At 46.9% G+C, this 12,208-nt stretch overlaps 1 protein-coding gene across 1 annotated transcript in view; it reads left to right on the top strand.

Moving 5' to 3' along the window:
- The window catches only part of DNAH2 (dynein axonemal heavy chain 2), a 112,169-nt gene that overhangs the window by 31,106 nt on the left and 68,855 nt on the right, over positions 1-12,208 (top strand). The window contains 9 exon segments of the mRNA XM_058283575.2: positions 5,306-5,452; positions 6,214-6,370; positions 6,602-6,841; positions 7,125-7,313; positions 7,531-7,678; positions 8,118-8,310; positions 10,186-10,386; positions 10,477-10,633; positions 11,449-11,623. Of these exon segments, the coding sequence (XP_058139558.1) occupies positions 5,306-5,452; positions 6,214-6,370; positions 6,602-6,841; positions 7,125-7,313; positions 7,531-7,678; positions 8,118-8,310; positions 10,186-10,386; positions 10,477-10,633; positions 11,449-11,623 (1,607 nt within the window).

Genomic DNA, 12,208 nt, shown 5'->3' with positions numbered 1-12,208 from the left:
CAATTTTGTTGATACATATTAATGAAGCATACAATTCATCCAAAGTGTACTATCAATGGTGTTTTGCATAGTTGTGCATTCATCACTTCAATCATTATTAGAAAATGTTCATTATTTCAATAATAGTAAGCAAAAAACAGATAAGAAAATTCTTCCCCTGTCACTCTCTCTGTGCTTCCTGTGCCATGTACAGCTGCTATTTCTGGCTATTCTTGCACAATTATTTATTTATTAATCAGTTTTCTTGAGATATATTCATATACCATATGATCTATCCAAAGTATATAATCAATGGCTATTAGTATAATCACAATGTTGTACATTCATTACCACAAAAAATTTTAGAACAATTTCATTACTCCAAAAAGAACAATTCCACACCCCTTAGCAGTCCTTCCCCAGCCCTACATAACCACTAATCTACATTTTTATAAATTGATTTCTATTTACAGTTTATGTAAATGGAATCATACAATATGTAGTACTTTGTGTCTGGTTTCTTTCACTTAGCACAATGTTTTTTTGTCTGATATTAACATTTTGTAGTATTAACACCTGCGTGGCATGGCACTCCTTGCACACATCAGCACTGCGCATGGGCCAGCTCCACACAGGCGAAGGAGGCCCAGGATTTGAACCCCGGACCTCCCATGTGGTAGACGGATGCCCTAACCACTGGGCCAAGTCCGCTTCCCTCTAATGTGTTTTTGATCTCACCTATTGTGTCTTTCTTTCCCATGAGCTCTGTTACTTTTTCTATTCAAGTTTTCAAATTCTTTATGTTCACTCAGTGTCTTCTTGATATCCTTTTCCCTTTAGCCATATTGTCTTTCAACTCATTAATTTGATTTTGGAAATTTGTGTACATCTTGTTAATTAGTTGCCTCAAATTCTGTGTTTCTTCTGGGGTTTTAATATATGCCTTTTCTTGGGCCATTTCTTCCATTTTCATAGTATGGCTTGTAATTTTTTGCTGATTTATAGGCATCTGCTTAGGATGGTGAGATTACTCATATGCTCATTTTCTCTTTCATAGTTATTTAGTGGTGGGAGTCTGTGTGCTACTGCTGTTCTTTGATTCTAGGTTCAACCTGTTCTAGGTCTTTAGGATTGTCCCTATTAGTTGCTCAAATCTGGGCCCTAGAACCAGTAATAGGTTGCAGACCTGCTTCGTAGGGCCTTGGGGAGGGAGGCTATAAAGGGCAGAAAAAGTCTCTCATGTACTTTTTTTTTTTAAAGATTTATTTATTTTTATTTATTCTCTCCCCTCCCCCCCCCCATCTCCCATTCTCTGCTCTCTGTGTCCATTCACTGTGTGTTCGTCTGTGTCTTCTTGCATCCTTGTCAGCGGCACTGGGAATCTGTGTCTCTTTTTGTTGCATCATCTTGCTGCATCAGCTCTCTGTATGTGCAGCGCCACTCCTGGGTGGGCTGTGCTTTTTTCATGCGTGGCAGCTCTCCTTGCAGGGGCACGCTCCTTGCATATGGGGCTCCCCTATGCGGGGGACACCCCTGTGCGGCATGGCACTCCTTGCACGCATCAGCGCTGCGCGTGGGCCAGCTCACCACATGGGTCAGGAGGCCCTGGATTTGAATCGTGGACCTCCCACATGGTAGGCAGATGCTCTATCAGTTGAGCCATATCTGCTTCCCTCTCATGTACTTTTAATTTCTTCATGTGCACTTCCTTGGTCCACTAGCAGAAGATGCTTTTTGGCAGCCCTCTCAGTTCAATGCCTGGCCAAAGTGTGTTTGGTACAACACGGACTAGAGACCTGGAGACGGAGAGCCTTGTAATTCAGACTTTCTCAGAGGCAGTTCTCCAACCTTCACTGGCAGCCCCCTCCCTTTTCCCTGGTAGGAAATAATTCCACTCCCCTCTGCATCCTCAACAACAAGTCCTGGTAGTAGAGAGGAGGACAAAGAGGGTTGGATCTCTTTAGTCCCTTTCTGGCTCCCAAGGTAAACAGTGGCGCTCCACCCCCCAGCCTGGAAGGGCTCATGGGATACAACAGGCCAAATTTGTGGGTCAAAAGCTGAGTCAGCCTTAGGCTGTGTCCCTCTGTCTCTCTTTTCCTGGGGAGGTGGGTCCCTGGGGTCCCCTTTGTTTGTAGCTGCTGGCCCCAAGGCCAGAGAATTCAAAAGTATCTATAGGGTTGGGGAGGATGCCAGCAGTTGCAGCTGTAGTTTTTAACTTACAGTTTTGTTGTCATGAGTCTTTTCCTTTGCCCCTCTCTCTTCTGAGCAGTGTCCAGCCTTCCCCTGGTGTCCTAAACCCTAGAAGATTTTTTTTCCAGGCCATTTCTGCCTGTGTTCTAGCTATTTTTCTGAGAGAGAAGAGAATCCTGTGTCTTTCTAGTCCACCATCTTCCCAGAAGTGGAGGGCTATTTTTATTTTATTTTTTAAAAGAGTCTAGAGACTTGGACACCCTTAAATGTTGACAGGAAGGAATTAGTAGTTGGAATTATAGGGGAGCAGGAGAAGATGATATCTGAGAAAGCAGGAGGAAACTGTATAAGAACAGAGAGCACAGGAAGTACAGTTAGCTTTGAGTGGGAAGAGCAATTCAATCATAAATGGAAGGAAGCACAGGTGTGGAGATAGATAAGTTAAGGATTTTGTAGCAGGAAGTGCAGGGAGTTCTTGTTTGGTGGCTTTAAAAAAATTTCTGTGATGTGGGAGGTGAGGCTTTCTCCTGAAAGGGGAAGGGACAGCTAGGCTTGAGTAGGACAGAGAGGATTTGCAAATAGTCTTTCTGAGACCAGGAGAGAGTGTAGATTAGGGACACACTAGGGATGCACATGGGCTTCCCAGTTGGGACCCGAGACCTTGAACTGATGATGATGCCAATGGATATGGCCAGGTGATTTTCTCCAGGGTTGCTCAGCTGCCTGCCCTAGGCTTGAAGGACAGTTGGATTCAGTCAGGGTTGGGGTTTTGCCATATGGCTTAGAGGAAGGAAAGAGGCGAGAGAGTGAGAACTGGCAAGAGACTGGTTCAAGGAATAGACTGCAGGATCTATGGAGGAGGAAATGAAGATGCGAGGGAACAAAAGTAGGGAAGAAAGACCAGGGGTCAGTGGCCTGCAGGTCCCAACGAGGTTCGAGACCAGGTAGGTTGGGAGAAGTTGAGTACAAGTGCTGGGGAGGTGGGGAGGAAGCTGGGCTCAGAGAAACAGGGCAGCTGAATGGGTTATTTCAGATGTCACAAGCCCTATCATGTGGCATGCTGAAATGGTAAAGAGGAGGTCACCAGATGTGAGGTGGCAAAGGACACTTGAGATCAGGGCCACTTATGTAATTAAAAATTGGGGGTATCCAAATTTGGAAAAGGAAGAAGAAATGAGTAAAATTAATTTTCATATTTAACACAATCTTCCCCCAAATATTATCATTTTAACATTGTAATCAATATTAAAAATTAATGAGATATTTTCTAGTCTTTTTTTCATATAAAGTCCTCTTTACCTTCTACCTTTGTGTCTTTTCCTCTATTTTCTAAGGGATTTCTGTCAGCTTATACCTTTTTTTGGTCTGCTATCATTTTTAATTTTCAAGAGCTCTTTTGGTGTCCCTTGCTAGAGCATCTTATTCCCGTTTCATGGATGCTCTTTTGTTTCTCTTATTTCTCTGAGGATGTTAGTGACAGTTCGGTTTGTTTGGTTGTTTTTTTTGGGGGGGTGAGTGGGCACTCTTCTGTCTGCATGGCCTCTGTTTCCTCCTGTAGCCCTTTTAGGTGCTTTTTCCTGTTTGCTTTGGCTTCCTTCTTTTGTGTTAGCAAAGACAGAGGGCAAGGGCTTGGCGTCCTTGGCTTCCTGACTATATTGAAGAGAAGGGAAGCTTTCTCTCTTTTTTTTTTAATTTTTAAAATTTGTATTATTATCTTTTTTTAAAAAGATACATGGATCACACAAAATGTTACGTTAAAAATATAAGAGAGAAAAAAAAAGAAAAATTATAAGAGGTTCTCATATACCCCACTGCCCACACCCCGACTCCTCCCACATCGACAACTTCTTTCATTAGTGTGGCACATTCGTTGCATTTGATGAATACATTTTGGAGCACTGCTACACAGCGTGGATTATAGTTTACATTGTAGTTTACACCCTCTCCCAGTCCATTCAGTGGGTTATGGCTGGATATATAGTGTCCTGCATCTGTCCCTGCAATATCACTGAGGTCATCCATCAGCCATGTGGATCTAGATCTAAGCCCCCTCTTGATTTAGAGGTGGAGTGGACATCGCCATCCCAGTGTCTTCAGGATGGAGGAATAAGATATGGATTAGAGTGAATTTACTGATATTCTGCTATAGAAGTATTGTGACGTGAGCAATGGAAGAAATTATATCACCGATGTGGAGACAGTGGCCATGGGAGTTGCTGAGGGCAGGGAGAGGGGGAAAAAAGGTGTGATATTAGGGCATTTTTTGAAGCTTTCTCTTGATCTGGAGCTGTGGTGAGCAGGTGGGTGGGGCTTAACCACTGTGAGTTTATCTGGGTGGGTTGTTTTGGGAAAGGAGGAATTCTTGATGTCATTGCCTTCCTGATTTTTCCTCTTTGGCTGCTTAGATTCCACAGAAAAGGAATTTTCATGCTTCCTCCTGGAAAATATAGGTTCAGCTGCCACGGTTCTGGTTTCTGGGTGGGAAAAGAAGGCTGGGGTCTGAGCATAAGTGTGTAAATACGATGCCTTACTCCCTCCTGTTCTCATTCATTACTTTCTCCTTCTTCTGGGCCTGGGGTTCCCAGTCCAGAGACCCTGAGTTTTTTCTGTGCATTGCATTCTAGGGGCAATGCCCATTCTAGGGGCAATTCTAGATTTCCCTGTTTGGCTGGGATGAGGGGAGAGCTCTTGCTTAGGGGATATGGGGAATCGCTGCTTCTCAGACTTTCAACTGGCCTTCCTGTTTTAGTCCCACCTTCACCCCCGCTTCAGAAGATGCCACAACGCAAAACAAATGGCTTCCCAGAGGGTTCCACTGCCAGCTTAGGATTCCAGTTCAGTTCCTTGTCATCTACTTTTCAGCTTCCAAAAGTTTTATTGCTGTTGTTTCCCCATATTGGTGGGCTTATGCCTGAAACAAACCAAACCAAACCAAATCCAACCCAACCCCTTTGCTGCTGTTTTGGTGGCTTTGGAAGGGACGTGTAGTCTGCTTTCTCTACCTCAAACTGTCCACATCATTTCTTTAATCTAAATGTATTTTTGCTCCCTAGCCCATGTCTCTTGTTTCAAGGCTGGTTCTAGTTTATCCCCTGGAGCAAGCCCCTCAGCTGATTTCATTTTCTTTCGCTCAAAGGTCACTGCTGATTCTTTTTGTGGAGATCGCCTACTGGGAGCGGCTGTTGTTTGAGACGCCCCATTACGTGTTGAGCGTAGCTGAACGTGCCGAGGACCTGCGCGTTCTTCGTGAAAATCTGCTGCTTGTTGCCCGAGACTACAATAGGTGGGACTCTGGCCCAATTTGCAGCCCTTCTTGTGCTATTTTTATTCCTCCTCTTCATCTTATCTGCCCTGTGATATTGTCCATTTCCTACTGTATCTGTCCTTTACGTTTTGTACCCTCCCAACCCCCTTTCTGGCCCTGTGATTATTCTTGTCCCTTCTCTTTTGGTCTTCTAGCATTAGGGCAGAGAACGACAACAACCAGGTCCCATCCTACCCCATGCGGCCCTTGGGTCATATGTAGTGGAGATCTGGTTCACTTCTCAAGGAATGAAACTGGGTGGAATCAGGATAATGGGCAGAGAATCACATTGAGTTCCTTGACCAGATCATGCTGGCCCCATCTCTGAACTGCCTTGGACTCATCTCTGGACTGAGGCTTGGTTCTAGGCTGGGCACTTTCCAAGGGGATGGAAGCAGCAGGCTTGCTTAGGTGTCTAGAACTGTCCTGTCCAAAACAGTGGCCACTAGCCACATGTGGATATTTCAGCTTAAATAAACTAATTACAAATAAATAAAATTAAAATTTCAGTTATTCCATTGTGCAGGCCATATTTCAAGTGCTCCATAACCATGTGTGGCTAGTTGGCACAGAATTGGATGGTGCAGATGGTGTAATATTTCCATCATCTCAGAAAGTTTTGTTGGACAGCACTGGTCTAGTATCGTGAACTTTCAGATTTCTCCATCGGTTTTTGATGGTGGGGAATAGAGGTCCTCAGAGCGTGTCCCCTGCAGCTTCCAGTACTCTCTTATGCACAGGATTATTGCCATGCTGTCCCCAGATGAGCAGGCCCTATTCAAAGAGCGTATCCGATTCCTGGATAAGAAGATCCACCCTGGACTCAAGAAACTGAATTGGGCCTTAAAGGGGGCCAGCGCCTTCTTCATTACAGAGTGCCGCATACATGCCAGCAAGGTGGGCCATTGGCATTGGATGCTCATCGTCGAAAAGCTGGGACATGGGCGGCTGATACCTGAGTCTTGGGTAGAGGTGGAAAGAGCTGGGAGTATTGTGAAAGAAACTAGGTGTGCTTGGGGAAGGACTTCCTTTGTCAGCAACTCGGTAGGGGAAGGGTGGGAGGGTAGAATTAGACCCAGAGGGTGTCTTTCCAAACTGAAACTCTCCCGTGGATGGGGCTGACTCCAGGTGCAGACGATTGTGAATGAGTTCAAGGCGTCCACTCTGACCATTGGCTGGCGAGCCCAGGAGATGTCGGAGACGCTGCTGGTACATATTAGTGGCAAACGGGTGTACCAGGACCTGGAGTTTGAGGAGGACCAAAAGAATCACCGGGCAGCTGTGCAGGAGAAACTGAAAGGACTGCACCAGGATGTAGTGGACATCATGACCAACTCCTATGAAGTTTTCAAGAATGATGGCTCTGAGGTAGGGGTCCTATGGCTAGGCCTTTGCGGATATCTCCCCTGTTTCCTGGTCCCATCAGACTGTGCTCTTGCTCTTTCTTCTTTATTCCCCTAGTTTATGCTTCTCAAACATCCTGCTTTAGGGGGTTAACCAACCTTGAGTCTTTCAAACCTTCCTTCTGGACTCAGGGTCCTGCCTCTCGGTTTCACCATCCATGTTCCCTTCCCTGTTAGGCTGGCTCTCATCTCCAGGACCCTCCCTGTCTTCCCTGAGGGGTTCTCTTTTCCCTACCTCTTCCCACCAGCTTCAGCACCAGTGGATGCTGTACACGATTCGGTTGGACCGCATGATAGAGGATGCTCTGCGCATGAATGTGAAGTGGTCACTGCTGGAACTGTCCAAGGCTATCAATGGGGATGGGAAGACCACCCCAAACCCACTCTTCCGAGTCCTTGTCATTTTGCAGAATGATGTGCATGGGGGTGTGGCACAGGTAGGGACTACTTTACCCTCAGCACCTGAAAACTATCTCCTCTTCAGGACAATTTCTCTCAATCTCCCAGCTTGATCCTTGGCCCTGACTTGGGCCTTCCATCTCCAGGCCCTGCCTTAGAGCTCAGGTTCTGTTCTTAAATGCTTGATCTCACCATTCCTGAGGCTTGTCTCCTCCAAGGCCTGTGCTAAGGTCCTCGCCACTGTGTTCCCCACAGGTGGAGTTCTCACCCACTCTGCAGACTTTGGCAGGTGTGGTCAATGACATTGGCCACCACCTCATTTCCACCATCTCTGTCTTCCGCCACCTCCCTGACATTCTCATCAAGCGCAAGTATCATCGTGACCCCATCCATGTAATCGTGGGTGAGTGGGCAAGGGGGTGGGATTAGGTGCAGGGTCCTCTGAGGTTTAGGAATGGGGTTCCAGGCATATCAGGTCAATCATATCCATGACTGGTGGAAAAACACAGGTTGAGGGACCAAGACTGAGGGAGGGAAAGGGGATGGGGATGATGGTTTTTTGAGATACATGATTTGGAGTTGGTGTGGGAGATTAGGAAAGGCAAGTTTGGGACAGGGGCTGGGATACAGGCAACCTAGAGGTAAAATGTCTGAATCCTACAGAAGAGAAGCTGAGAGTCCTACTTTTACTTCCTACCTCCTTAATTTCTAATCCTCATGTTTGAGCTGTTTCTTTGGGGAGCTGGTGTTGGAATGGAGGGTTTAGGGCAGTGGCCAGGAGCTAGGGGGAGGTTGGGTTGGGGCAGACATCAAAGAGGAACATTTTTGCTGGGTCCTTGAAGAACGGGACGAAGACATCAAGAAGATCCAGGCCCAGATCAGTAGTGGAATGACCGCCAATGCAAATCTGCTGCAGAGCTACCTCAAGACCTGGGACATGTATCGAGAAATCTGGGAGATCAACAAGGACTCTTTCATTCGTCGCTACCAACGCCTCAACCCCCCTGTCTCTTCCTTTGATGCCGACATTGCCCGGTAAGTGGGGAAGGTAGATGTGAAGGTCTGTCTCTTAAGAGGGGTAGAATTTGAGGAGGGGGACTGGACCTAGAGACTCGGGAAGGGAAATTGAGGAGCAAGTACAGACAATGTGGACTCTTGGCTGTAGGAAAAGAACAGGACCTTGGGCCTTCAGCTTTTGTAAAGGTAAAGACAGGTGAGACCTGGATGAGATGTAGGGAAAATGCAGTTGTTTGGGGGAACATCACAGTGTTCTGTTGGGAATAAGGAGATGCTCTGAAAGTTTTGGAAGGTGAGAGAACTGAACACTTTCATTTTAAGGAAGCAGACTGGAGTTAAACTGAAGAGTCTCAGATTTCTAATCTTAACTTCCCATCTCTTTGTCCTCTAGTTATTTGTTTGCTTGTTCAGTAAACACCATCATCCTCTGGGTCATGAGAAATAAGAGAACAAAATGGACATGTTCTTTCCTCAGGGGAGTGGTAATATAGCAGGGGAGGCAAGTTATCAGTGAAAGGGCAGTAGCCTTGATGTCTTGGGTTGGGTTGGAATCTCAACTCTACCACTTATTAGCTGTGTAATCTTTGGCAGGTTACTTGTATTCTCTGGATGTTATAATACCTACCCTATAAGGTTGTGTAATTATTAATTATGTGTGAAAGCACTTGGTGAACTGTAAAGCACTAGTGTACTTTAATGTGCTAATGTAATTATTATTATTATACAAGCTTTAACGTGATGACTATTATGATTAAAGTCTACAGGATGCCAGGGGAGAAGAGAATTCAATAGATGGAGAGAGAATTTCCAGCTGGGGACATTAGGAAACGGCGTCATTCTTTTTTTTTTAGATTTATTTATTTATTTATTTATTTATTTATTTATTTATTTATTTATCTATCTATCTATCTATTTATCTCCCCTTCCCCCCCATCCCTGTTGTCTGTTCTCTGTGTCTATTTGCTGTGTCTTCTTTGTCCGCTTCTGTTGTCAGCAGCATGGGAATCTGTGTTTCTTTTTGCTGCCTCCTCTTGTTGTGTCAGTTCTCTGTGTGTGCGGCACCATTCCTGGGCAGGTTGCACTTTCTTTGCGCTGGGCAGCTTTCCTTACGGGGCGCATTCCTTGCACATGGGGCTCCCCTACGCGGGGGACACCCCTGCGTGGCAGGGCACTCCTTGCGCGCATCAGCACTGCGCCGTGGGCCAGCTCCACACAGGTCAAGGAGGCCCGGGGCCTGAACCGCAGACCTCCCATGTGGTAGACGAACGCCCTAACCACTGGGCCAAGTCTGCCGTCCCAGGGCTTCATTCTTGAAGTGACTTTGGGGCTGGGGTTTACAGAATGGGTAAGATTTCAGAGGCAGAGATGGGGGTGGGGAAGAAGGTCCAGGTGGGGGAAATAGCATAAGCAAGGCAGAAGATGGGAACACGTGAACATGTTCACCAAATAGCAAGTAGTCTAGAACACAGGTGCCTGAGCTGAAATATGCCAAGGCATTTCTATACAGGAACTAACTTCATTCTCTCACTGGTCTTGTGAGGTAGATTCTATTATTAGCACCATGGTTCAGATGAGGAAACCAAGGCCGGAACAAATAACTTGTCTGAGGCCCCAGAGCTACTAAGTAACACAGTAGGAATTCAACCCAGATTGATGAGACTAAAGCCTCATATGTGGACTAAGCACCGTGGGAATCCTGGGGAGGTTTCCAGTTGGGAAAACGATGTGAATGGAGCTCTGTGTGTGGGGTGGGTTGAAATGGGGGCCATAGAGGAACTATGTCGAGCTGCCGCCTGGGCTGCCTGGTGGGAAATGAGGACTTGAGCTGGCATGGGGACAATGGACGTGTCTGAGAAGAGAAAGCATTCTAGCAGGGGTGGGGGACCCTTCCAGCTATACAGAGGTCGCCAATAATGTGCAGAAGGAGGAGACGGTACTCAACATCCAGTTTGTACTGCTGGACTGTTCGCACCTCAAGTTCTCTCTGGTGCAGCATTGCAACGAGTGGCAGAACAAGTTCACGACTCTGCTCAAGGAGATGGCGGCTGGGCGCCTGCTGGAGCTGCACACTTACCTGAAGGAGAACGGAGACAAGTAGGGACTTGAGGGGCCCGGCACAGGCATGGGGCGTGGGCAGACCCTGTCCCTTCTCCTTAACTAGTGTTCCCCTTTGCCTGCCTTCAGGATCAGCCGCCCTCCCCAGACCCTGGAGGAACTGGGGGTCAGTTTGCAACTCATGGACACCCTGCAGCATGACTTGCCCAGCGTGGAGTCCCAAATTCCTCCCATACACGAACAGTTCACCATTCTTGAAAAGTACGAGGTGCCAGTTCAGGACAGTGTGAGTTTCCAGTGGTGTTTGGCCCACCCAAGTTTGTGTCCCTACTTGCAGCAGATCGTGGGGTATCTTAGTTTCCTTGGGCCACTGTAACAAAGTGCCACAAGCTGGACAGCTGAAAACCATGGGGATTTAGTGTCTCATGGTTCTGAAAAGGCTAGAATTCGGCGATGAAGATACTGGCAGGAACTCGCTCAACCTGAAGCCTCTAGGGAAGACTCTGTTCCTCACCTCTCTCCTGGCTTCTGGTGGTCCCGGGGCTTCCTTGGCTTGTAGGTGCATCTGCCTCCTTCTGGACATGGGCCTTTCACCTCTGTTCGTCTGTCTGTGTCCAATCTTCCCCTTCTTGTGAGAATACCAGTTGTGTTGGATTAGGACCCACCTGAATCCATTTTGGCCTCATCTTCACTATTAACTTCTTCGAGGGCCCTATTTCCAAATAAGGTCATCGTTTCAGGCTGGGGTTAGAACCTGAACTTGTGTGTATGTATGTTTGTGTGTGTGTGTGGAGGGGCACAATTCAACATGGGGGTTCCAGGTAGTAGACCCTTTTGTTGTCAGGGGTAGAGAGCAGGGAAGTGCAACATAGAGAAGGCATTTCAAAATTCTCTGCTTTCCAGGCCCCTCTGAGAGCTAAGGCTAATTCAAATGATACTTCAGAACTGTTTATGGATTTCTTTTACTGGCAACCCATTGCTTGATTTCTTTGGGCCTCAGTCAACCCTGGAATGGAGGATCAGAATAGAGTCATAAAAAGCGCTGGTGAGAAGGCATGGGACCCCTGCTCATAAGTCACTCTTCTTTTTTTGATGTCCCAGGTATTGGAGATGCTTGACAGTCTAAATGGAGAGTGGGTCGTTTTCCAGCAAATTCTGTTGGACAGTGAACAAATGCTGAAGAGATACAAGGAGAAATTCAAGACAGGCCTCATTCATTCAGCGGATGATTTCAGGAAGAAAGCACATACTCTTCTGGAAGATTTTCAATCCAAAGGTACCCCTTTTTCAACCTCTTCCCCTTCTTTAGCCTTTGTTTTGTTCCAGTCTTTCTAGAATTAGCGCAAGTGTTGCCAGCAGTTGGTTTCTAGGTTCTTGGCTATGTTGTGAAAAGGAATTTAAGCACATACCATAGGGTAGGCAAGCAAGTAAAGAGTTCATTGAGAAATGAGAGAAAGGGTGTGGGCATGCTTAAGGGAGAGGCTGGGGCTGGGGCTGGGGCCTTTTTAAGGCCCTTCTTCCCTCTTCCCCTTCTCCATGTTAAGAAGGGATCTCGGCTATTTGAGGCCCTGAGCGGTTGCTTTTTTGCCTTCCTGTTGGTTTATAACACGGACCACTCAGGTTGCACCTACCAATAGGGAGGCCTTTCTCTTTGAAATTATCCAGGGCTTTTTGAGGCCAGGAGTTTGAAACGGGGCCTCGGGACCAGGTTCTCGGCAGGCCCTTCAGCGGTGGGGGTTGCTTGACCAGGCTGCCGTCCCTCAGGGGGTTTCAGGTGGGGCTTGGGGCCGTGTTCCTGGCGGCGTCTCGGCTGTGATGGCCACAGCTCTGTCCTGACCAGCCGCCTTCCCTCGCTTCCCAC

This window comes from Dasypus novemcinctus, chromosome 21, assembly GCF_030445035.2.
Source record: "Dasypus novemcinctus isolate mDasNov1 chromosome 21, mDasNov1.1.hap2, whole genome shotgun sequence".
NCBI lineage: Eukaryota > Metazoa > Chordata > Mammalia > Cingulata > Dasypodidae > Dasypus > Dasypus novemcinctus.
This window is presented reverse-complemented; position numbering and strand designations above follow the sequence as displayed.